Source organism: Amblyraja radiata, chromosome 21 (genome assembly GCF_010909765.2).
Source record: "Amblyraja radiata isolate CabotCenter1 chromosome 21, sAmbRad1.1.pri, whole genome shotgun sequence".
NCBI lineage: Eukaryota > Metazoa > Chordata > Chondrichthyes > Rajiformes > Rajidae > Amblyraja > Amblyraja radiata.
In genome coordinates this window covers 20,518,378-20,542,802 of record NC_045976.1, presented here as the reverse complement: position 1 = coordinate 20,542,802, position 24,425 = coordinate 20,518,378, and the positions used below count along the sequence as shown (strand labels likewise).

Below are 24,425 nucleotides of genomic sequence, written 5' to 3'. Positions count from 1 at the left end.
TCCCCCTCCAATGGGGAAGACATTGGGTTGCCCCATTATGCGAGGCTCCCGGTACTGTCTGCTGCTGTAGCCCCGGGCTGACACAGCTCTCTCCTTAGAGCAGGTCATTGTTGGAGCAACTTCTCCAAAAAGTTGCTCCTATGTGGGAGAGTCGTCCTCAGACGCTCTCCGTTGAGGGAGGGTATCCCTTTCCCTCCCCGGACTCTTCTGAGTCAACGGGTTGTTTGACTTGCGGGTGGATTTTCCCGTACTGCAGGACCACCAATGGAGCTCTCCTCCTGCAACAAGTCTCCTGCCGGTTCAGCTGCCGGCGCTAAATGTCGGGAAACACCGTTGCCCGCTACTGGGAAATGCTGCGGTCTTCGGCAGCCGACTTCCCCGCGGACCGTCTCCTCGACATCTGGGCCCTGAAACTACAAAAAGTTTCAAGCCCGAAGGAATGCAGGTAAGTGATTCAACTTTCCTTACCTGCCCATCCTAACGGCCTGGGAGGACGCAGTGCCTCTGCCAGTCCGTCGCGCGTTTGCGTTCAGATGTAATGACGTGCACGCAGACGGACGGCCCTTCTTCACGTAGTCACTCACGTGACTCCGAAGTAAAATCCTATTTTCAATCTGTAGTCTTTATTTTTTTTATTGTAATAATGACAAATTAAGTGTTCTGTGCTTTGCTTTTGAAGCAACTGAAACTAGAGTACCTGGGGATCACCCATCAGCCAAAGGGGTCTATATTTCCAAATCTGTTGAACATTTTCAGCATCTTCTGTTTTTATTTCAAATTTCCAGCATTCACAAGCATTGGTCCATCAGCAAGGTTAGCCACCAGATCAAAACGTATGTGTATTACATTTATAAATTCTACCAAAAATAAAACCAGTGGAAAATCTCCAGTGGACCAACTTTGTTAGTTTCTTCGGTTTAGCATTAATTATAGTAAGACTCAACCAAATTTAATTTTAAGACACTAGAAAGATCACCAACAGAAGTGCACTGTTCTCTGAGGGAAACAGCAATCCATGTAAACTAAAGCAACTATCTTTACAAGCCACCTGGATTTGATAGTCTGAAGAAGGGTCTCAACCCAAAACATCACCCATTCCTTCTCTCCAGTGATGCTGCCTGTCCTGCTGAGTTACTGCAGCATTTTGTGTCTACCTTGGATTTGATATTCTTTGGGAGCTGAGTGCCAATGAGGTTCACAGAGCTGCTTTCCAAAAAAGATGGTGAAGCATCAAGTTGTAGAAATGTACAGCATGGGAGGCAATTCAGCCCAGAGTGCCTGCACAAAACACAAACTAACTTCAGGTTAAACCTCCTCAGGTGATTCAATAAAAAGCAGAAAGTGAAACTTGAAGACAAGACACTATCCCCTCTAGAACATCCAATTCACTGAGAACAACTGTCTTTGTTTTTGTTTAGAAAATTGTTTAAGACAATTTCAACATTGTAACAGTCTCATCAAAGCTAATTACTGGGAGTTTCAATAGCTACTAGGAACAGGCATAGGACATGTAAAGTAATTGAGTCGAAAGATCAGTGGGGAGATGGGAAGATGATATCTGGAGCTCATTGCCTGCAAGGATCGTTCATGCAGAAATCTTAAGTACTTTTATGTGACTGAATGTGAACTTGGGTGGTGACTAGCACGCTTGGGAATCAAGATTGATGGGGTAGGGGGTGTGGCAGCAAAGAGTGGTAGCACTGCACTTTGATTAGTACACAGACAAACAGATCAAATTGCCTCCCCCAGTTTTAATTGAGATTGTGTTAATTATTGTTCCTGGGAGATTGCTCTATTTGTATACAGGATCATGCAAAGGAGATCCATTTCCTTTCAAAAAACATTTTCTCTTTGCAGCGTTTCAAGTCAAAATTCAAGTTTGAGTGTTAATGTACTCCAAACAAAAAAAATAAGCAATATGCACTTAAAATACTTGAGATGGTAGCAATGCCGACAGAATACAGGGCTACAAAAATTGAGAACCCTACAAACAGTAAACGCTTACACTTTCCAACAAAAAAATAATTAAAAAGGATAGAGGAATATCATGGCAATAATGCTGTTGTAAGGTTCAATAAACAAAATGGCGAGTCTAGATTTAAACATTGCAAATCCTCTGATGACCCCATCACAGCATTGTACTGCAAACAGTGTCTGCAGTTGCCTAATTGATATTGAACTGACCTGTATAATCATTAAATCTTAGTGACACTGTCGAATAGGATTATATCAACAGGACCATGCAGCTTTATACTCCATCAAGTACAATATGGAGAATTTAAAAATTGCAAATAGTTCCTTCAACATCAGTACTCTGCTACCACTAAATTTCAAAAATTCCCACAGAACTGGGAAGAATTTGTTTTTGTAATATGATAAACACATCCCAATTCCGTAGCAGTGGAATTTCAAATTAGCATTAATCAATCAATCATAGGGTCATTAGGAAAGTGCATACCAGTAACAAAGATTTGCAAATATATATTTTTTCTTTCATTATGAAATGCCTTGTCTCCTTCACACAATTATTATTTGAATCAGATATGTTTGCACATTAGCTTCCTGCTTAACGTCACTCACATTCGAGTGAAAATTAGATTACAGCCTGCTTAGTGTGAGCCACAATTAGATTTTATTGAAATTTGTACAACAAAATCATAATTCCTAAATATTGAAATTGTTTCAGAAATTGAGAGGAGATGCTTCTTTTCACTTCTGATCTTTGCAGGCCAGACACCATTTCCTAGGCAAAGAAAGAGCAGAGGCAAAAAAAAATTCAGAGACAATGATAATTTGAAATAAAACAGAAAATACTGGGCATTTTCAACTCCCTGAAATGTAAACTCTGTTTACATCTCAACTGATGCTGCTTGATTTTCTATTTATTGCAATTTATGTTGTATTTAAGAAACTAGTCAGTAAACGTCACTATATATCAGTGGAAGAGAGACTCATGTGAAAATCTTTTTCTTTCTTGGCCACAACACACTCCACCAACAGTGACATTTCTCTCAAGCAGGCTGCTGTTTGAACTCAGCATTACATAACCACAAAAAGACAAGAGCATAGAAGTGAGATTGACCGATTGACCAAACGGTGCCAGCGCAATAACCTGGCTCTCAACACCAGCAAAACCAAGGAACTGATTGTGGACTTCAGAAGGGGTAGGATGGGGACCCACAATCCCATTTATATCAATGATGGTGGAAAAGGTCACGAACATCAAATTCCTGGGCGTGCATATTTCCGAAGATCTCTTCTGGTCGCAGAACACTGATGCAATCATAAAGAAAGCACATCAGCTCCTCTACTTCCTGAGAAGATTACGGAGTCGGTATGTCAAGGAGGACTCTCTCGAACTTCTACAGGTGCACAGTAGAGAGCATGCTGACCGGTTGCATCGTGGCTTGGTACGGCAACCTGAGCGTCCAGGAGCAGAAAAGGGTGAAGAGAAGGGACAGGGAGTGCTGGGGGATGAGGGAAAAATGAGTCGCGCCTGCGCAGTTGGGGGCTATGGGTGAGTGGTGGAATATTGCATTGGAGAAACAGGTGAGTGGTGGAATAATGCGTTGGGGAAAAGGTTGCGTTGGGGTCCAGGACTCCCGTGGGGGCTATGGGTGAGTGGTGGAATATTGCATTGGGGGACATGGCCTCCCCCCACTTGGTCTAGTACCTTCATAATTTTCTTCGGTTTCAAATGGAGCTACATCACTTTCTAACGTAAGATAGCTTGTTCCTTAGATAATTCCCCCTTGATGCAAAGACAGAGAGTGCTGAATTTCTATTTCCATGCATTAAAATCCTGACATGCAGCTTTGCTATGGTTCATTCGCTAGTCAACAAGCTGGATAAACAAACATATCAGGCATCCAACATGAGTGCCGGTGAGGAATCTAGACGCTTTGTCAGCCGCTCGGGAGAAACAACAGAATAGCATTTGATCAGACTCTCTCCCCGCCCCTCACCATGAAACCAACCAATTAAAAAAAAAATCAAGTCAACTCAATTCAAAGTAACTGCAATACAAATATTTATGAACTGAATTCAGCAGTCCATGACAGCTTTAACACAAGGCCATGTAAATGTCTCCAGCTTTAATCCCCGTCAAGAGCTGCCAGTGCATTTGAGATAGTGCCTCGGAGATGAGCTGCCCACAGCCAACTCATCATTGATGCCTCACTATGCCTATGCAAGAGGAAGTAGCCGTCAGCTCTCTATATCTGACCAGGTCGGTGCAAGAGCTGGATTCAGCCCACGAGAGCTTCTGTCGTTAGAAGAGTTACCTCATTCTAATTCATTTACTAAGAAACTTCCGCAGGAAATCAGTTATCTGTGGCACAGGAATACTTCATCGACCTTTAATTTTAGAATGGTCACTGCAAATAAAATGTCAAAAACATTGTAAATAAGTAAAATGGCGGTCACATTAAGAAGCAATGAGTATTTAGACCCCTTCCAGCACTTGATGACTGTGCACAGATTCTGCTAAAAGTTCACATATGTGGACAGGATCAAACTGGAATACCATTGGCCATTTGATTAAACATGGATAATGGCAAGTTTAGTGAAGCATTGGACAGTGTGTTCCTGAAATGTAACTGCAACACAGCATGTTAATACAAAAAAACTAAGAAAAGTCAGTAAAATTAATGGCACGTTGGAGGAAGATTACTCAAGTTCAAGAGTTTATTGTCATGTGTCCCTAATAGGACAATGAAATTCTTGCTTTGCTTTAGCACACCAGAACATAGTAGGCACGAATACAGAACAGATCAGTGTGTCCATATACCATTGCATTGTAATGAGAAATTGAGCAGCATTACAAAACCTGACATCCTGTCTGATTACCCACACCAATGTTTGTAGTTCTGACTCGGACCGTTCCATAATACCAGAAAACGATAAAACTGTGCCACTATAGAATAACCTAGTTTTGGTGAAAATGCGACAAACTCTCTTGACTTCTTATACTGCAAGTGTAGGAAGGAACTGCAGATGTTGGTTTCAACCAAAGAAAGACACAAAAAGCTGGAGTAACTCAGCTGGACAGGCAGCATCTCCGGAGAGGAGGAATGGGTGACCTTTCAGGCCGAGACCGTTCTTCTCCAGCTTTTTTTGTCTTTCTACTTAGCTTTTTGTGTCTTTCTACTTATAACTGCAGCCATAGTGCTAATATAAGGTGACATCAGTCATTCATATCTCATAGTGAATAATAAACGTTAACAATGTTCTCTTATTTATTTATTTCCATGATCCTGAAAACTTATGTTCAAGACCATTAATAAAACAGCAAAATATTGCCAACATTAACATAAAAGCCAACAATTTCCTGAAAAACAAAATCAGCAGGTTGAGCAGCATATATGGAGAAACATTAAAAAGGTCAATGACCATTCATCATCAAGAACTTTATTAGCAGGTTAGAATGTCTATATTCTTGCACTGAATGCTTCCCGACTTAATCATATCAACCAGCAATTGATCATAGCCCTACAGCTTATTACCCAACTATATCTTACAGCATGTTTAAGAAGGAACTGCAGATACTGCAAAATGGAAGGTAGACAAAAATGCTGGAGAAACTCAGCGGGTGATGCAGCATCTATGGAGCGAAGGAAATAGGCAACGATTCGGGTCCGATTTTACCTTCTCCCCAAAATCCACAAAACTGACTGTCCTGGCAGACCCATTGTTTCTGCCTGTTCGTGTCCTACCGAACTTATTTCCACATACCTCGACTCCATCCTATCCCCCCTGGTAAATTCCTCCCTACCTATGTTCAAGACGCCTCACACGCTCTTCATTTACTCCAGGACTTCAGTTTTCTAGGCCCCCATTCCCTCATCTTCACCAAAAATGTTTTAAAAGTTTTTCGACCCGAAACGTTGCCCATTTCCTTCGCTCCATAGATGCTGCCTCACCCGCTGAGTTTCCCCAGCATTTTTGTCTACCTATATCTTACAGCACATTTTTTTTTTTTAAACACGGAGAGGTATCTACCATCTTTTCAAGAGCCAATTTCAACCCCTAGAATGCTCTAGGTATGCTCTTGGAGCTCTAGAATGCTCTTGGAGCTTCACTCCAAGCAATGTAACAGTCTTCTTTTTAAATAGACTTGAACATATTATTGAAATTCAACTACTTACACCATCATCCTTTGAAAACATTTCATAGTGATCATTTGGCAAAACAACAAATATATTTTTGTATATCCCATTAGAAACGTAATCATTACACTGCTCCTCTCAGATGGATTCCAGCTCCGTCTCTGGCATCCTTGTTTAACCTCATGTGTACTTAGGCATTCAACAACCATCAACATGAGATCAGTAGCAAAATGAAAAATGGCATGCAGCTTTATTTAAATTACTTTAATTCTACAGCAATCATATGCACCGTGACTCCATACCAGAAGAATTACAAATTCAGGAAATCTACAATAAACCCAGGTACTAAATTCAGGTTTAACCTGCTTAGTCAAGAAGAATATAATGGCACGTTTTGCTCAACTTCTAAACACATATTGAAAATACACCAATGAAATGCATTTTCATTTTTCGTGCTTAAGATATGCTCACCTTAGCTAAAATCATTCTACTTCTTTAACATTTCAAGCTCTGAGCACCATGTTTTCATTCCCTGAAACATTTCACTTTACATAATCTAAACCTCATGATTTTAGATCCTATCTGTATTCTGCCATTAATATATCATAATTTTATTGTCATTGCAGCAAAACCCCCAAACCAGCTGTCAACAGCACCACAGACTTAGCTTCACTCCAAGCAATGTAACAGTCTTCTTTTTAAATAGACTTGAACATATTATTGAAATTCAACTACTTACACCATCATCCAGCTTTGTGTCTATCGTCATTTATCTATCATTCTGTCCTGTCTGATGTTGATGTCTCCTCTTGAAATTGAATTCAACCTTTTTAACTTCATTTAGAAATCCTTCAATTGGCTTTTTTAATATTATGTCCTCACACTTTGACCAGGACAGTTTTCACCCCTTCGCTTATGTGACAATTTTCAAACGATTTAGCCTACACATTTGGTTACTTTCTCTAATAATCAATTCTGCTTTGCTGCATCTCTCCCATTTTCAAAGCCTTTTCAAAAAGCATTTTTCAAAGATGCCTTCTGTCAGTGTTCCTAACAAAATCTAACAGGTAAATAAGTAGTTTGGAAGAGAATCCCTCATAATAGGGGAATTTCCCAGAGCAATGAACATGGAAGATTATGAAATTTGCTAATTAATCATTAAAATAATCCCATAAGAAGAGATCCTCTTAGGAAAAGTGAATACATCGTGATAGAATTTTGAAGAGTTAAAAACTAGACTGCTAGCCATTGCAAATAACAACAGTGTTGGCGGAATAAATAAATATTTTATTGAACATAAATTATACAAAACATCATGTTTGTACAGATCTGTGACGAGTGTTTGCACAACTTACGGGGCTCACTTGGAAATGAACATAACACTACTTGTAGTGAATCTCAGAAAATACTACATTAATAGTAAATTGTGGTAGATTAAACTTTGTGGCAAATACAAATATTTACAAACTTACAAAATATTTACAAAAGTACCTGGCACATCAAAATTAGTACAAATATGTATGCTTCAATTGTGAAAAACATCTTTCTACCTCAGCTGAGGTCACTGGTGCATGCAAACAAGCTACCAATTCTATATTCATGTCGATATCTTGTGCATTACAACTACCTTTGAGAACTTTAGCTATGTTTTGTATTTCTTCAAGATCTTTGTTAGCTAAAATCACTCTCACATTTTCCTTGTATATCTTTACCTACATCGCCAGGAATTTTATGGATATTGTCAGTTACTTTGTTCAAAACCTGCAAGTTATTCACTAATGTTTTGCCTCGTTTCTCAAGGGAAGTGATAGCTTGTGGGAAGTTTGCAAAATTGGAAGCAATAAACACAAGATCGTGGTGGAGGGACTTTTTCTACATGATTTCACTGACGATCCTGACTGCAGCAGATTCTTCTTCTTCAAAACAGTTGACGATTTCTTTTATCTTTTCAAAATTTACAGCATAGTAGAGCACAGCGTAGACCCATGTACCCCACCTAGTCAAAACGGGCTGAGGAGCTAGCGGAATCTCGGGTGCCATTTCCTTGAACAACTTTGAGGAAGATTTTCTTGACATTGGAAACTAGGCAATCAACAATTGGAAACAAGCTACATATGTGCTTGACAATTCTATGAAGTCCTTGAGCTAAGCATGTCAAATGCAACATTTTGGGAAATAAAACTTTAAGAGCACAAGCAGCTTTTTTCATGTACGGAGCTGCATCAGTCACAAACAGAAGAACATTCTCGTGTTTTATATCTTCTGGCCAAAGTACAGCAAGTGAAGTTGTAAACAACTGAGTAATAGTTGAGCTGTTTGACTTCTCCAATACTTCCGATGTCAACAAATACTCCTTTGATGGGTGACCTGCATCCAGTGTACCGATGACCACATTGACAACATATCTCCCCACAGCATTGGTTGGCTCCTCCATTGAGATCCATATTTTGTTGCATGCAACTTCATCTCTAATTTTCTGCACAACGATGTTGAAGTTGCTGTCAACATAATTTGTCCTTAATGATGACTCGCTAGGTATATGTTCCTCTGTGTATTTCTCTAAAAAAACCTCTGAGAGGTTTGTTTTCCAATTTCCACAGTGGAATTCCAGCATCAATACCTTGCATAGAACACTCAAAAACCCAGCGACTGGAGCCGGCAGAAAATGTATTGAGGAGACAAGCTTGGGCATTTTGCTTGGGTAGTCTACACCCCAGCGGTATCAACTTCTCTAATTTTAGATACCCCGTGTCTTCGCTCTCCTCCCCCTTCCCAGCTCTACTTCTAGTCCTACTGTCTCCACCTCTTCCTTTCTTTTTCCCACCCCCCCACATCAGTCTGAAGAAGGGTCTCGACCCGAAACGTCGCCTATTCCTTCTCTCCATAGATGCTGCCTCACCCGCTGAGTTTCTCCAGCATTTTTTGTCTACCTTTGATTTTTCCAGTATCTGCAGTTCTTTCTTAAATAGATCTTGGAGAAGGCTAAACCAGCAGGCAGCGGCACGAACGACCAACGGTGGCGCCCCCGGTTTTTGCCCCGGTGGTGGAAATGTTCTTGTTATTTATACTATGTTAACACGTTAATAATAACATTAATATTAACATGTTAACATAGAAAACGTCATTGTAATCACGGTACAATTAGAGAAAATAGCACAACCTATTAGCAAAACGGCAAAAAAAGGCTGATATAGGCACTCAATCGTGAAAAAGGCATTATCCTAGTGAAGTCATCAAAAAAAGGAATGAAAAGGCACTCATGGCATTTATGGCAATATCCTGGCTCTACTCATCAGCAATGCACACCTGCCATACAAGGCTGCATAAATATTTTACAGTCATTGATTGACATTTTTTAAAATCAGAACTACAACAATAACTGACTTCATTTAACGATGGAAGTTAACGATGGAAGTTTAACATTACACTCCAAAGACAACTGACAGCAACCAACTCCCTTCATTCGCCACTGCCATTTCAGTGAAGAATTTTGCACTCAAATCTCTGCAGCATGAACCCATAACTTTCTGACTCATAAATAAGAAAGCTACCAACTGAGCTGTGATAAGACATTATCATTAATATGCTTAGTGATGTCTATTTATGCTCCTTCTGACTTCCCTGCCCGACTGCACATTTTGAATCCAAGAAAGACAGGCGGAAAACTGTCTTCCATTTTGCTGAATGCTGCCTCCAAAATAGTGCTCTTGGAATCAGTTCAACGAGATTGACTGATAGCAGAGATATCATATCAATGTCAATTATTAATGTCAATTATTAATGTATTAATTATTAATGTATATCAAACCAAAAGGTGTTTCAAGAAAAAGCACTCAATAATTTCAAAAAACTATTCTGTACAAAGCAGGAGCCGAATGTTGCTTGTCCAATGCCTCATCACCTCAATTTTTTTGCGGCTAAGTGTGTTTCGATTCCATGCCAAAGTACAAAACATAATTCATAAATCTTGAATCACTTGGCTTCCAGGCATCTGAGCTTTTCTTTTATCCTTTCTGATTTCACAGCTCAAAGCACAATTCCTTTCTGATGGTTTGGGGATTTGGATCATTTCAGGAACAGACTTTCCTGTAACAAAACCATGTTACAAACAAGGACCAACAGAGAAATTCACAGATACATTGTTTTGATTTATGTGCAAGTATTAACCACGACTTCACTGGCACATCTTTGAATAGTGCAGGATGATAGTTCAAAAATTTCTGGCTCAAAAGAGGATGCTACAACAGTGTAGTAATGGAATGGAGAAATTAGTAACAAAGGATATGTCACAAAATTAAAACAAAACTAAGCATGTGGCCGAATAGGCTATCAAACCTCTATAGGTGAATGGTAGAGAGCATACTGACTTGTTCTATCATGACCTGGTTCAGTAGTTCAAATTCCGAAGAACAAAGAAGGGTGCAGGAAGTGGTAGACATTGGCCAGTCCTCAAAACTCTACAAGCGCTGCCTCAAAAAAAGCAGCTAATATCATCAAAGAACCACACCTGGTCCCCGATTAGGTTCAAGAACAGCATTTTCCCCCCATAAACTATCACGCTCTTGACCTACATTCTGATCACAACCCTGATCACAATCCTACCTCAACAACGATCTACTGTGGACTCTGTTTATATTACATTAAATACCTTGGTTTGTACTATTACGGCCTGGTTAGCTGGCATTACTGATAATTATATTATTGATTTATTTGTTATGTTGCTGCATTAGTGTGCCTATAAAGCCGCAGCAAGCAAAAATGTAATTGTTCCGTTCCTGATGCTTATGACAATTAAACACTCTCGAAGAGATACTGTGAAATTAGCTCATTATATTTTAAAGCTGATCAATCTAACCAAAGATAGACACAAAAAGCTGGAGTAATTCAGCGGCACAGGCAGCATCTCCGGAGAGAAGGAATGGGTGACGTTTCAGGGTCGAGACCCTTCTTCAGACTGAAAGTCACGGGAAAGGGAAACGAGAGATATCGACGATGATGTAGAACAATGAATGAAAGATGCAAAAAGTAACAATGATAAAGGAAACAGGCCATTGTTTCACTGTTTGTTGTGTGAAAACGAGAAGCTGGTGCGACTTTGGTGGGGGAGGCATGGGGAGAGAGGGAATGCCGGGGTTATTCGAAGTTAGAGATCAAGATTCATACCACTGGGCTGTCAGCTGCCCAAGCGAAAGCATCTCTGGCTATTATATGTTACTACTGCTTTGAACCCATGCCGCCACACTAAAAAAAAAATGAATGTAGCTATTTGCAAGTATCATTTATGTTTCAGAATGCATCTAGCCTCATATATCTCCCTTGCCTCATGAAGTCGTATCCTTCTCTGTGAATGTTTGAAAGCTACAGTTTGGAAATGTATGTGGAAGTCTCTTTTGGGAAACAGAATTTTTTTGTTTAAGTCATTACAAATAAAATACTGCATTGCAGCAAAGACTGAAAAACATTTATGCAAGCTTTAAGGTGATTCCAAAATATAAGCAAATTCTGTAACTTGAATTCATACCCCTGTATGTACCTGGTTTCAAACATCAAAATCAGAAAGATTGTTGTTTGGCATATGATAATATAAAGATTTAATCCTGATGTTTGCTGTAACAGTTACAAATGATTAGCTAGCCACCTGACAAACGTCACCTACAAGTGACAAATGCTTCACACTGATTACCAGAACCCTCAATGCCTAATACACATTACTGCAGTCCTTTAAGCCAATGAAAATAACTTTTTTAAATTTTTTTTAAAGGAAAATAAATCACTCAAAACGAACCCAATTGATTCCAAAAAATGTATGGGCGAGTACAAAAGACAAACTATGCAGTGTTCAAGAAGGAACTGCAGATGCTGGAAAATCAAAGGTAGACAAAATTGCTGGAGAAACTCAGCGGGTGCGGCAGCATCTATGGAGTGAAGGAAATAGGCAACGTTTCGGGCCAAAACCCTTCTTCAGACTGATGCGGGGTGGGGGGGGGGGGCGGGAAGAAGAAAGGAAGAGGAGGAGCCAGAGGGCTGAGGGAGAGCTGAGAAGGGGAGGAGACAGCAAGGGAATACGAGGTGCTGCTATGCAACAAACAGCTGTGACACTCGTTCTATACAACTGAAATGCCCCAACTGCGATTCTGTACTTTACTCACTGCCATCTTTTAGCTGTTCTCCGTGGAGCTACCCAAGTACAGGATTGGACATTGATGTTTCCAAATCCTCTTCACTGCTTTGTTTTTGTCCAGTATTCTATAATGATTAGTTACTCTAAAGAATCCAGGAGAACAGGAGAAAGCAAACTTGGCACAGCCAAATTGTTGGAATGATTGATACGCTTAATCACTTTCTACTCCAGGATTATCTAAATGGTGTCAAGTTGGGGAAAGGGGAAGTACAACTGGGATCTGGGGGGTCCTTGTTCATCAGTCACTGAAAGTAAGCATGCAGGTACACCAGGCAGTGATGAAAGCGAATGGCATGTTAGCCTTCATAGCAAGAAGAGTTGAGTATTGGAGCAAAGAGGTCCTTCTGCAGTTGAACAGGGCCCTAGTGAGACCACACCTGGAGTATAGTGTGCCGTTTTGGTCTCCAAATTTAAGGAAGGACATTCTTGCTATTGAGGGAGTGCAGTGTAGGTTTACCAGATTAATTCCGGGGATGGCAGGACTGTCATATGTTGATAGAATGGAGCGGCTGGGCTTGTATACTCTGGAATTTAGAAGGATGAGAGGCTATCTTATTGATACATATAAGGGTTTGGATATGCTAGTGGCAGGAAACACGTTCCCGATGTTGGGGGAGTCCAGAACCAGGGGCCACAGTTTAAAAATAAGCGGTAGGCCATTTAGAACGGAGATGAGGAAAAACTTTTTCACACAGAGTGTTGTGAGTTTGTGGAATTCTCTGCCTCAGAAGGCAGTGGAGGCCAGTTCTCTGGATGCTTTCAAGGGAGAGTTAGATAGAGCTCTTAAAGATAGCAGAATCAGGGGATATGGGGAGAAGGCAGGAATGGGGTACTGATTGTGGATGATCAGCCATGATCACATTGAATGGTGCTGCTGGCTTGAAGGGCCGAGCACGAGGGGGCAGAGTTTTAAGGTGAGAGGGGAAAAATTTAAACTTTCTCACACCGATGGTGGTGGGTATATGAAATGAGCTGCCAGATGAAGCTGTAAAGACAGATCTAGTGGCATGTTTAAAATACATTTGGATGGGTCCTTGGGCAGGAAAGGTCAAGGAGGATATCAAAAATAAATGTAGACAAGGAAGTTAAATCCTTCAAGCAAGGAAGTTACCATCCTTCATTGTTACTGGTCTAAACCCTGGAGATGTGCATGGCAAGATGTTTTTATTATTACATAGAGAATGCTTTGAACATGCTGCCACGTGAGGTGGTGGATGTAGATAAAATAATGTTTTTTTTTTTTAAAAGAGGCATTTAGATAGACAAATGAACAGGCAGGGAAGAGGGATACAGAGCATGTGCAGGCAGATGGGATTAGTTTAGATTGTCAGCATGGTCAGCACAGACATGGTAGGCTGAAGCGTCTGTTCGAGTACTGTACTGCTTTACTGTAATAACTACTTTTATTCCCTGAACCACTGGTGCACCATTGCTGCAGTATGTATCACCTAAAAAAATCAGTTACTCACATCCGTTACTTTGACAAATCTCCTAATCTCACAACCTCCACCAACAAGCAGGACTAGGGCCTCAATGGAATGTAACACCAACATCTGCAGGTTCCCCTCCAAACTGTGCATCATCCAGACTTGTTAATAAACCAACATTTCTTCTTTGTCAATGGGTCTACATCCTAGAACTCCCTACCCGACAATACAGTGGAAGTACTTTTACCAGGAAGACTAGATCAGTGCAAGGTGTCTCACCACAATCATCTCAAGAACATAACGGGGTGGGCAACAAATTCTGGCCTTTGCCAGCAACATGTAGATCCCAAATCCGCACAGGAGCATTGGTAAATATACAAAAGTAATGATCTGATGCAGCAGCCAATAACACACCAACACTCATGATGAAGTTGAAAGAGCCAATAATATAAAAGATTTTCAGATATTACAATATATTTTACCAGACATATAATTAATTTGATTTACTGAAAATATGCAAAATAAAATAAGCTCATCAGCAGTAGAGTCATCCCTTACAAATCACTTACGCAGAAAATGCTTTTCCAACAGAGCAATTTCAAGATGTCCTTTGATCTCATTCAGTCGTTCAGATTCTGTTCTGTTGAAATCTTGAATTCCCAAAGCCATAATCGATGACCCCGTGGCTGTCTGAAATGAAAATGGAAAGACTTACTGAAAATAAATAATCCACAGCAAACTGCAAGGTTGGTAAAATGCACACAAGATATCCTCGAGTGTGATTCAACCAGCTGAATGCTGCAACCAACAGAATGTTGCTGATACGGTTCAATGCAGAGACTCCTTCAACCTACCCATTTCCGCTGTGAATCAATAAAATGCAAGGAATTATTGAATAAACTGTAGACTCCTTCAAAAAAAGACAGGAAGTGACTTAATCCAGACTCACAATAGGGTGTCATACTCATGATTGCATTATAGATTCCTGAAGATTTTAAGATGAAAAATGTAATCCTTCGATTTAAAGAAATGGGAAAGAGAAAACGGGGAACTGAAGAATAGTTAGCCTAACATCAGTTGTACAAAAATGCTGCAGGCTGTTAATACAAGACATTAAAAAAATAAATCAAAGTCAATATAGATTTATGAAAAGGAGATATTTAACAAACAAACTGGACTCCTCTGAAGATTTAACTAGTGGTATGGACAAGGAAAACCAGTCAATGCGGTGATTAGATTTTCAGAGGCTATTAACTATGTTCCACATAACAGGTGAAGAGGTGCTTAGGCCAGGGCTATTCACAATATATCGTAATAGTCTGGAAGAAGTGTCGAAAGGTACTATTTCAAAGTTTGCAGCCAACAGAGATATGAAGAGAGTGGGAAAAGGATTTAAAACCAAGGTTGCCCATTGCATGGGGCCTTGGCAACTGAAAGCACAGCTATAGGAGTGGAGTAAATAAATATGGAATTCAGAAGGTCAGAACTAGAAGACATGGATTGGTCTGAACTGTCTAGAATTGGGATACTGAAATACAGAGAAGTGAACCATTGGATGGACTCAAAAACAAGGATGATGGCATCAGAAAACAGAAAGCTGCTGACTCAACCATTGTATTACATATGGAGTATTTACTCTCAAAAAATGGGTTTGCATAAAATATGCTTGACAAACAGTACAATGGCACAACAGGTAGTGCTCTAGCCACTTATTCTCCATCCTAATCCTTAGTGTTGTCTGTGAGTTTTTAAAATATTTTTCCTTTAACCAAATGAATTTCCCCATGTGCTTTGGTTTCTTATCATATCCCAAAGTTGTAATGGTGGGTATGTATAGACTGCAAATTACATGGTTAGAGGTCCATGGTAGGAGGAGTAGAAATTAGTTTGCGTGTGAGGGGGGTCAGACCACAGGAAAGTAGGGATTGGGACTAGTGGGATAGTTCGGAGGGATAACATAAAATTGAAAGGGCCAAGTGGTCTCCCTTCTTTGCCCTAATGAAATATGAATATAAAATATTTAATGTGGTAATCTACAGGTTTAGGAATATCTTTGAATTTATTAATATAAAATAAAACGGTTCTATGAAGGTTCTATGGAGTAATAGAGTAAAAGTTCTAAACTAAACTAACCTAATTGTGTTTTCTCATTTTATGTAAAAATAATAGAGTTCAAGAAGCAAAATTGAGAAACTGTGAACAGTAAAACAGAAAACTGATGTTATAATGGCAGTAACCTAATCAAGTCTGCTTTTAGGCCAAGATCAGTAATTAAACACTCGCCTGGAAAAATGATATTCACGATTGGGAGCAATTATTATTACGCAATCATGGCAGTTAACCACCACCATTTGTGTGAATGCACCACCATCACTGCTTGGCTGACAGTTCTTTGCTCCATTGCTCCAAACACATTAGGAATGAAGCAGCTCCATTTTTATTACTATTTTATAAAATACTATTTTATTTTTACCACTCTAAAATTTTAAAATTCTGTTTTATATAAAATGTAAAAGATAACAGAAATATCTCACCAGAAAAATTTGAAACTATCATAGTTTCCCACTCAATTTCCCTGACACGATACAAAATCCAAAAATCCCCTTTTTTGAAAAATAATATTTATACATTCGTTAAATAGTAGGCAAAAGAGACTGGCATCATTAAAGGTTTGTATGAAATGATGAAAAATTTGCACATAAAATAACATGTTTGCTCTGAAATGAAAGGTCACAATGGTACAGAAATGAAAGGTACAGAGTTTTGCCACAAAGGTTTGTTAACATTGAAGAATATCAAAATACTTTGTAATTGTATTCTCCACAAAAATGTTTATTCAATAAATAAATATTTGTCAGAGCTGGGTTTATACAAAAGAATTCTTGGCATCATCGATAACAAGTCATACTTGTTGTGAGTCATAGGATTTCCCTTGCTGTACACACTGGAAGCTGCCCTACAGTTTACCATTCAACTTTAAAGCCACATAACTGCAATCAAGTTTCAGGCAGGTGGCCCTGTCTAGATCATTTGTACAGATCCTCCCCAGCCTACTAAAATCCCGATTTAAATGCAACCCATACATACGAAGGAGCATTTGCAAGACAAGCGAGATGGATTAGCAAGCAGCTGCAAACAATTGTTCTTGACACTAACTGGAACTTTGCCACTTCGAACCCTAGTTAACACATGGATGTCCATTTTACGAATCCTATCCACAGACAATCCATCCAGGCCATTCTTAAAATCATCTACAGGATCTAAAATTTTGGCTGCAGTAAAATGTTTTAAAAGAGTCATAGAAACATAGAAAATAGGTGCAGGAGTAGGCCATTCGGCCCTTCGAGCCTGCACCGCCATTCAATATGATCATGGCTGATCATCCAACTCAGTATCCTGTACCTGCCTTCTCTCCATACCCCCGATCCCTTTAGCCACAAGGGCCACATCTAACTCCCTCTTAAATATAGCCAATGAACTGGCCTCAACTACCTTCTGTGGCAGAGAGTTCCAGCGATTTACCACTCTCTGTGTGAAAAATGTTTTTCTCATCTCGGTCCTAAAGGATTTCCCCTTTATCCTTAAACTGTGACCCCTTGTCCTGGACTTCCCCAACATCGGGAACAATCTTCCTGCATCTAGCCTGTCCAACCAGCTTAAGAATTTTGTAAGTTTCTATAAGATCCCCCCTCAATCTTCTAAATTCTAGCGAGTACAGCCGAGTCTATCCAGTCTTTCTTCATATGAAAGGCCTGACATCCCAGGAATCAGTCTGGTGAACCTTCTCTGTACTCCCTCTATGGTAAGAATGTCTTTCCTCAGATTTGGAGACCAAAACTGTACACAATACTTCAGGTGTGGTCTCATTATTAGCCCAAGATAAGCTCACGCTAAATTTGTTAATATCAGCAGAATGACAAAACGAGACTTAAAATGCTCCTTGAGACTACCCTTTGCTATGGGACAACCCACCTCTGCTGGCACCTCCTGCTGTGTGGAAACTCTGTTCATGGCCACATTTCTGACATGTTTGGGTTACAAATAATTATCCAGAATGGAACCCTGGCGTTACCTGTAGACCTATACTTTTCAGTAGCTTTGCCCCTCAATTTTCTGCCTGGATACAATTCCAGAGATTTTAATCACCTTGCAGCATTTAACTTAAAAAGTTTGAGTTGCGCGTAAAAGAAAGTGAAACCAAGCCATTTGCTAGTGAATCACATGTAAGCAGCAGCCCATAGAAATCCCGAGAGGATGAAGTATGGAAGGGTTCAAAACACAAGAATTAGAACTTTAATTTACATCATTACAGTTTATAAAATCAAATACTTTTCTACTGAATTGTTACCATAAGTCAAAAGAGCAGAATTAAACCATTCAACCCATTGAGTCTGTCATGGCATCTATTCAATCATGACATATTTTACCCACCCAATCCCATTCTCCTGCCTTAAAGTCCTAGAGTAATAGGGTGATACAGCGTGGAAACGGGCCATTTGGCTCAGCTTTCCCACACTGGCCAACATGTCCCAGCTACACTAGTCCCACCAGCCTGCGTTTAGTCCATATCCCTTCTCCCCATCATCTTTGACGCACTTACTAATCAAAAACCTATCAAACCCTGCTCTAAAAATACCCAATACCTTTGCCACCACAACGGTCTGTGGTAATGAATTCCACAGATACACCAGCCTTTGGCTAAAGAAATTCCTCCTCATCTCCATTCTAAAAGTATGTCCTTTTATGGAGGTTGTGCCCTCTGATCATAGACTCTCCCATTACTGGAAACATCCATTCTATTTAAGCTTTTCATTATCCGGTAGGTTTCAGTGGGATTCCCCCATCATCTTTCTGAACTCCAGCGAGTATAGGCCCAGAGCCATCAAATGCTCTTCGTACGTTCACCCAAACATCACCAGGATCATTCTCCTAAACCTTCTCTGGACCATCTCCAATGCCACCACATGCTTCCACAAATATGGGGTCCAAATCTACTCACAATAAAGCCTCAGTATTACATCCTTGTTTTTATATTCTAGTCCCCTTGCCTTCTTCAACCTGCAAATTAACCTTTTGGGAATCCTGCATCAGCACTCCTAAGTCCTTTTGCACCTCCGATTTCAGAATCCTCTCCCTATTTAGAAAGTAGTCTATGCTTTTATTCCTTCTACCAAAGTGCATGACCGTACTGTGCTACGCTGTATACCTTTTTCCACATCTTTGCCCACTCTCCCAACCTGTCCAGGTCCTTCTGTAGACTCCCTGCTTCCTCAACACTACCTTCCCCTGCACCTATCTTCGTGTCACCTGCAAACATGGCCACAAAGCCATGAATTCCATCATCCAGGCCATTAACATACGACGTGAAAAGTAGCGAGGCTAACACCAACCCCGTGAACATGAGATGTCACCAGCAGGCAATCAGAAAAGGCACCCTTTATTCCAACTGTTCGCCTTCTGCCAGTCCACCAATCTTCTATCCATGCTAATACCTTGCCTCTAATACCATGGGCTCCTATCTCGTTTAGAAGCCACACATGTGGCACCTTATCAAAGGCCTTCTGAAAATCCAAGTAAACAACATCCACTAACTGTCCCTTGTCTATCCTGCTATTTACTTTCACAAAGAATTCCAACAGATTTGTCGGGCAAGATTACCCTTTCACAAAACCATGCTGATTTCAGCCTATACTATCACGTGCTTCCAAGTACTCCAAAACCTCATCCTGAATAATGGACACTAAAATGTTACCAACCATAGAAGTAAGACCAGTGGGCCTATCATTTATTTTCCTTGCTCCCTTCTTAAGGGTCTGTCCCACTTGGGCGACCTAATGCACGAGTTCTGGCGAGTTTGCCCTCGACTCATACTCGCAGTATGGTCGACACGAGGTCGTAGGTGGTCTTCGTAACTCTCCTTCATGCGCGAGAGTGGTCTCCGCGTACTCAAAGCCTCAGCTAGGTCGTGGTGTTTTTTCAATATGTTAAAAAATGCACGCGAGTAAAAAAAGGTCGCCATGGAAAAAATCAATACTTTTTTTACTCGTAGGTTTAGCCGTCGTAGGTTGTAGTAGGTCGGCGTGTTAGTCGTAGGTAATTGAGGGCAGTCAAAGGTCGAAGATAGTCTTCATCATAGTCGAAGGGAGGTCGAAGGAGGTCGTCTTCACTCTCCACTCTCCACTATTCGGTGTCCTATTTTCCCGAAGTTAGTCATAGCTAGTCGTCACTCGTCAAAGCTGGTCTTCAACATAGTCGAAGGAGGTCTTCTACATAGTCGAAGGAGGCCTTCAACATGTCATTTTTTCAAACTCTTCTAAACTCGCCAATTAGGTCGCCCAAGTGGGACACCCCCTTTAAACAATTAAGATACATTTATGATCTTCCGGTCCTCTGGGACCATTCCTGGCTCTAGTGATTCTTCAAAGATCACTACTAATGCCTCCACAATCTCAACAGCTATTTCGTTCTGAACCCTAGGGTGTAGTCCATCTGGGCCAGGTGATTTTATCCACCTTCAGGTCTTTCAGCTTCCCAAGCACCTTCTCCTCAGTAATCACGTCTTTAAATATATATTTTTTAAATTGTTTGACGATGCTACTTGAATTAGAAATACCAAATGGCTATCATCCCTGTGCAAGCTTTTATCTCCTTAACCATACAAATTGGTCAAGTTTAATTGCCTTTTACCAAGCCACTGCCTCATTGGTCCAGCACCCTGCTTTAAGCCTGACCTCCGATGTTATCTGTGTGGAGTTTGAGCCTCACCTATAACTATGTGGGTTTCCTCCAAGTGTTGCTGTTTGCTGCCACACCCAAAAATAAGTATAATCATTGTTAATTGACATTTGTAATTTGTTCTAATGTGTTGATGAATAATAAGAGTTAGAAGGGTATAAAATGGTGTGAATAGTGTAAACAACACTGCTTGTAAACATAGCGTAAATATGGTTGGCATGGACTCGGTGGGCCAAAGGCTTACATTGCATTCAGAAAGTATTCAGATCCCTTCACTTTTTCCACACTTTATTACGTTACAGCCTTATTTTAAAATGGATTAAATTCTTGCTTTATATAATAAATCTACACACAATACCCAGAATGAAGAAGAGAAAACAGGTGTTTAGAATTTTTTGCAAAGTAATTAAAGAAATAACTGAAACATCACATTTACACAAGTATTCAGACCCTTTGCTTTGACACTCAAAATTGAGCTTAGGTTCATCCTGTTTTCATTGCTTATCCTTGAGATGTTTCTACAACTTGATTGGAGTCCACCAGTAGTAAATACAATTGAATGGACATGATTTGGAAAGGCACACACCTGTCTATATAAGGTCCCACAGTTGCATGACAGTGCAAAAACCAAGCCATGAAGACGAAGGAATTGTCCGTAGACGTCAGAGACAGGAATGTGTCGAGACACAGCTCTGGGGTAGGGTACAAAACAATCTCTGCAGCATGCAAGTCCCGAAGAGCACAGTGGCCTCCGACATTCTTCGACCACCAAGACTCTTCATAGAAATGGCCGCCTGGCCAAACTGAGCAATTGGGGGAGAAGGGCCTTGGTCAGGGCTCTATGACAGAGGTCCAGAGTTCCTCTGTAGAGATGGGAGAACCTTCCAGAAGAACTGTATCTGCAGCACTCCACCAATCTGGCCTTTATGGTAGAATGGCCAGACAGAAGCCACTCCTCAGTAAAAGGCACATGACAGCCCGCTTGGAGTTTGCCAAAAGGCACCTAAAGGACTCTCAGACCATGAGAAACAAGATTCCCTGGTCTGATGCCTGAATGTCAAGCATCATGTCTGGAGGAAACCAGGCACCGCTCATTGCCTGACAATACCAGGCTGAAGCATGGTGGTGAGGAAATAGTATATAATAAAACCGTTCGGATGGTGACTTTTATATAAGCTAGGTAATTTGCTAGAGAAAAGCTTAAGCTTTTCAGAAACACATGTCTCCTAAAGAAATAATGCATTTCGTTGTCTCTGTACTGTACACTGACAATGACAATTAAATTAAAATTGAATCTGAATCTGAAATAAACACACACAAGCAACAGATGAATCAAAACATAGAAACGCTAATCTGAATCTGCATAGCTTAGTTTATTGATTTGAGGCAATTATGACGCTGGAGGAAATTATATTTTATATAATTTTGTGTTGAAGAATGGATTACTGAATAAGGCCTCTTCTTAGGCCAGAGGTCATCTGCTCTTTTCTCTATGGCACATTACTGAGCTCTGAATGTGACATAAAGATGAAATGATGGCTGTTTATGCTGAGTTCGAGACAGAATTCAAGGCTGAGAGATAATAGATTATGTGGTTAGGTTTGGCTATGTTAAATTATAATGAGGTTGAGATAAGGGATCGAGAAGCTGTACTTTTGAGGTAATGGTCTGAAGTTGTAAATTTATCCTGTGTTCTGTAATATTGTTAAAGGCCTTGCAGAGAGATTGAAAATCGATCTCCCAGAGATAGCAGGAAAAGGGGAGGCTGTAAGTTAAGAATGAAGCTGTATCCTGGCACCAAACACTTATCAATTAAGTTGACAGATTTAAAACCCATGTATGCTTGGAGTTGGGAGGTGTGTGTGGGTTTTGAAATTAACTTAGAAACTGTGTAACATAGAAACATAGAAAATAGGTGCAGGAGTAGGCCATTCGGCCCTTCGAGCCTGCACCGCCATTCAATATGATCATGGCTGATCATCCAACTCAGTATCCTGTACCTGCCTTCTCTCCATACCCCCTGATCCCTTTAGCCACAAGGGCCACATCTAACTCCCTCTTAAATATAGCCAATGAACTGGCCTCAACTACCTTCTGTGGCAGAGAGTTCCAGAGATTCACCACTCTCTGTGTGAAAAATGTTTTCCTCATCTCGGTCCTAAAAGATTTCCCCCCGTATCCTTAAACTGTGACCCCCTTTAATTCGGCAAACTCATATAATTAATGTTTTTAATACATAGGTAATAGTATTTTAAATTGTGTAAAATTGTAGTGAAACCATTTATGAAATGTATTGTGTCTAAGTAGGATTGTAAACATTAGACTTTGTTTAGATTTATAGAAATATCTTTCTTGGTATGGAAAATGTGTTTGTTTGTATGACTTGTGTGATCATTGTATTATATGTGTGTATCTTATATTTTGAGGAGTGGTCTTTGATAATTGAGCCGACTGGGGTTTTGCTTTGTTGAAATAAAATAATTCTAAACAAAGTTAAACCACAGGCAAACGAAGGTTGTAAAATGAGGCCAGAGAAGGGGGGATCATGTGACTGCTGTTGTAAATCACCAGAAGGACTCAGATGATTGGTTACTAGTTTGTCATACTCTCTGTATCAGAAACGTCTAATACCTACATAAATGCCATGAGTTTGTATCAAAGTCACTAATTGTCTGGACCTGCCCCAGATGTGTTGGAAGGTACAGAGACTAGTCTCAGCTGAATAAAGAACCGTTTTCAACAGCTACAAGCGTTTGAGTCAAGTTGACTTTAGATTGACAAAAGAACTCAGTTTAACAGTGGTGGCAGCATTATGCTGTGGGGATGTTTTTCAGCGGCAGGAACTGGGAGACTAGTCAGGATCGAGGGAAAGATGAACGGAGCAAACTACAGAGAGATCCTTGATTAAAACCTGCTCCAGAGCATTCCGGACCTCAGACTGGGGCGGAGGTTCACTTTCCAACAGGACAACGAGCCAAAGCACACAGCCAAGACAATGCAGGAGTAGCTTCGTGACAAGTCTGTGAATGTCCTTGAGTGGCCCAGCCAGAGCCCGGACTTGAACCCGATCAAATATCTCTGGAGGGACCTGAAAATAACTGTGCATCGGCGCTCCCCATCCAACCTGACAGAGCTTGAGGCTCTGCAGAGAAGAATGGGAGAAATTACCCAAATACAGGTCTGCCCGAGAAGACTTGAGCTGTAATCGCAGCCAAAGGTGCCTCAACAAAGTACTGAGTAAAGGGTCTGAATACTTATGTGATATTTATGTTATTTATTTTTAATTACTTTGCAAAAATTTGTAAAGACCTCTTTTCACTTTTTTATTATGGGGTATTGTGTGTAGATTGATGATCAAAAAAAAAGAATAAGGCTGTAAAATAACGAAATGTGGAAAAAGTGAAGGGGTGTGATTACTTTCTCTTCGCGGCACACACACACACACAAAAGGCGGGGGCCAGGGAAAGTGGGGGAAGCCCTGTCTGAAATTCACAGAGTGCAAAGCCAAGGTGATACAGGCACACACCGCGATGAACAGGAAGGTTAAGACGGCTAGCACAGTGTACGGTAAGTCCTTTAAAGGAGGGTGGGGGGGGGAGAGAAAGAGTGGAGATACTTTTAAGAAGCCAGACATCTTTTAATAAGCTAGAGATACACAGCTATGAAGTTTGGCGGGCATTTAACATTACCGGTCGGTTATCCTTGGTTCTGAAAACCTGTGCTTACGTTTTATTTCCCCAATGAGCCAATGAAAATGCCTGGTCAGCAAAGGCGATTAACTAAAACTACCTACAAGTACCTCGACTACCTACAACGACATGGCGACCCCACTACAACTATACCTACGACTACAGGATTATTGATTTTCTCCATGGGGACCAATTTTTGGTCACAGAAAAATTTTCAACATGTTGAAAAATGTGCGGCCACCATACTGAGGCCGAGACTAGTTCCCAGAATGCGGGAACTCCTCGT

At 40.5% G+C, this 24,425-nt stretch overlaps 1 protein-coding gene across 5 annotated transcripts in view; it reads right to left on the bottom strand.

Moving 5' to 3' along the window:
- The window catches only part of gramd4 (GRAM domain containing 4), a 112,353-nt gene that overhangs the window by 50,682 nt on the left and 37,246 nt on the right, over nt 1-24,425 (bottom strand). For all 5 annotated transcript variants that reach the window (XM_033039755.1, XM_033039751.1, XM_033039750.1 and 2 more), the window contains one exon: nt 14,285-14,405. In XM_033039755.1, coding sequence (XP_032895646.1) covers nt 14,285-14,405 — 121 coding nt within the window. The remainder of the gene's footprint in view (nt 1-14,284; nt 14,406-24,425) is intronic.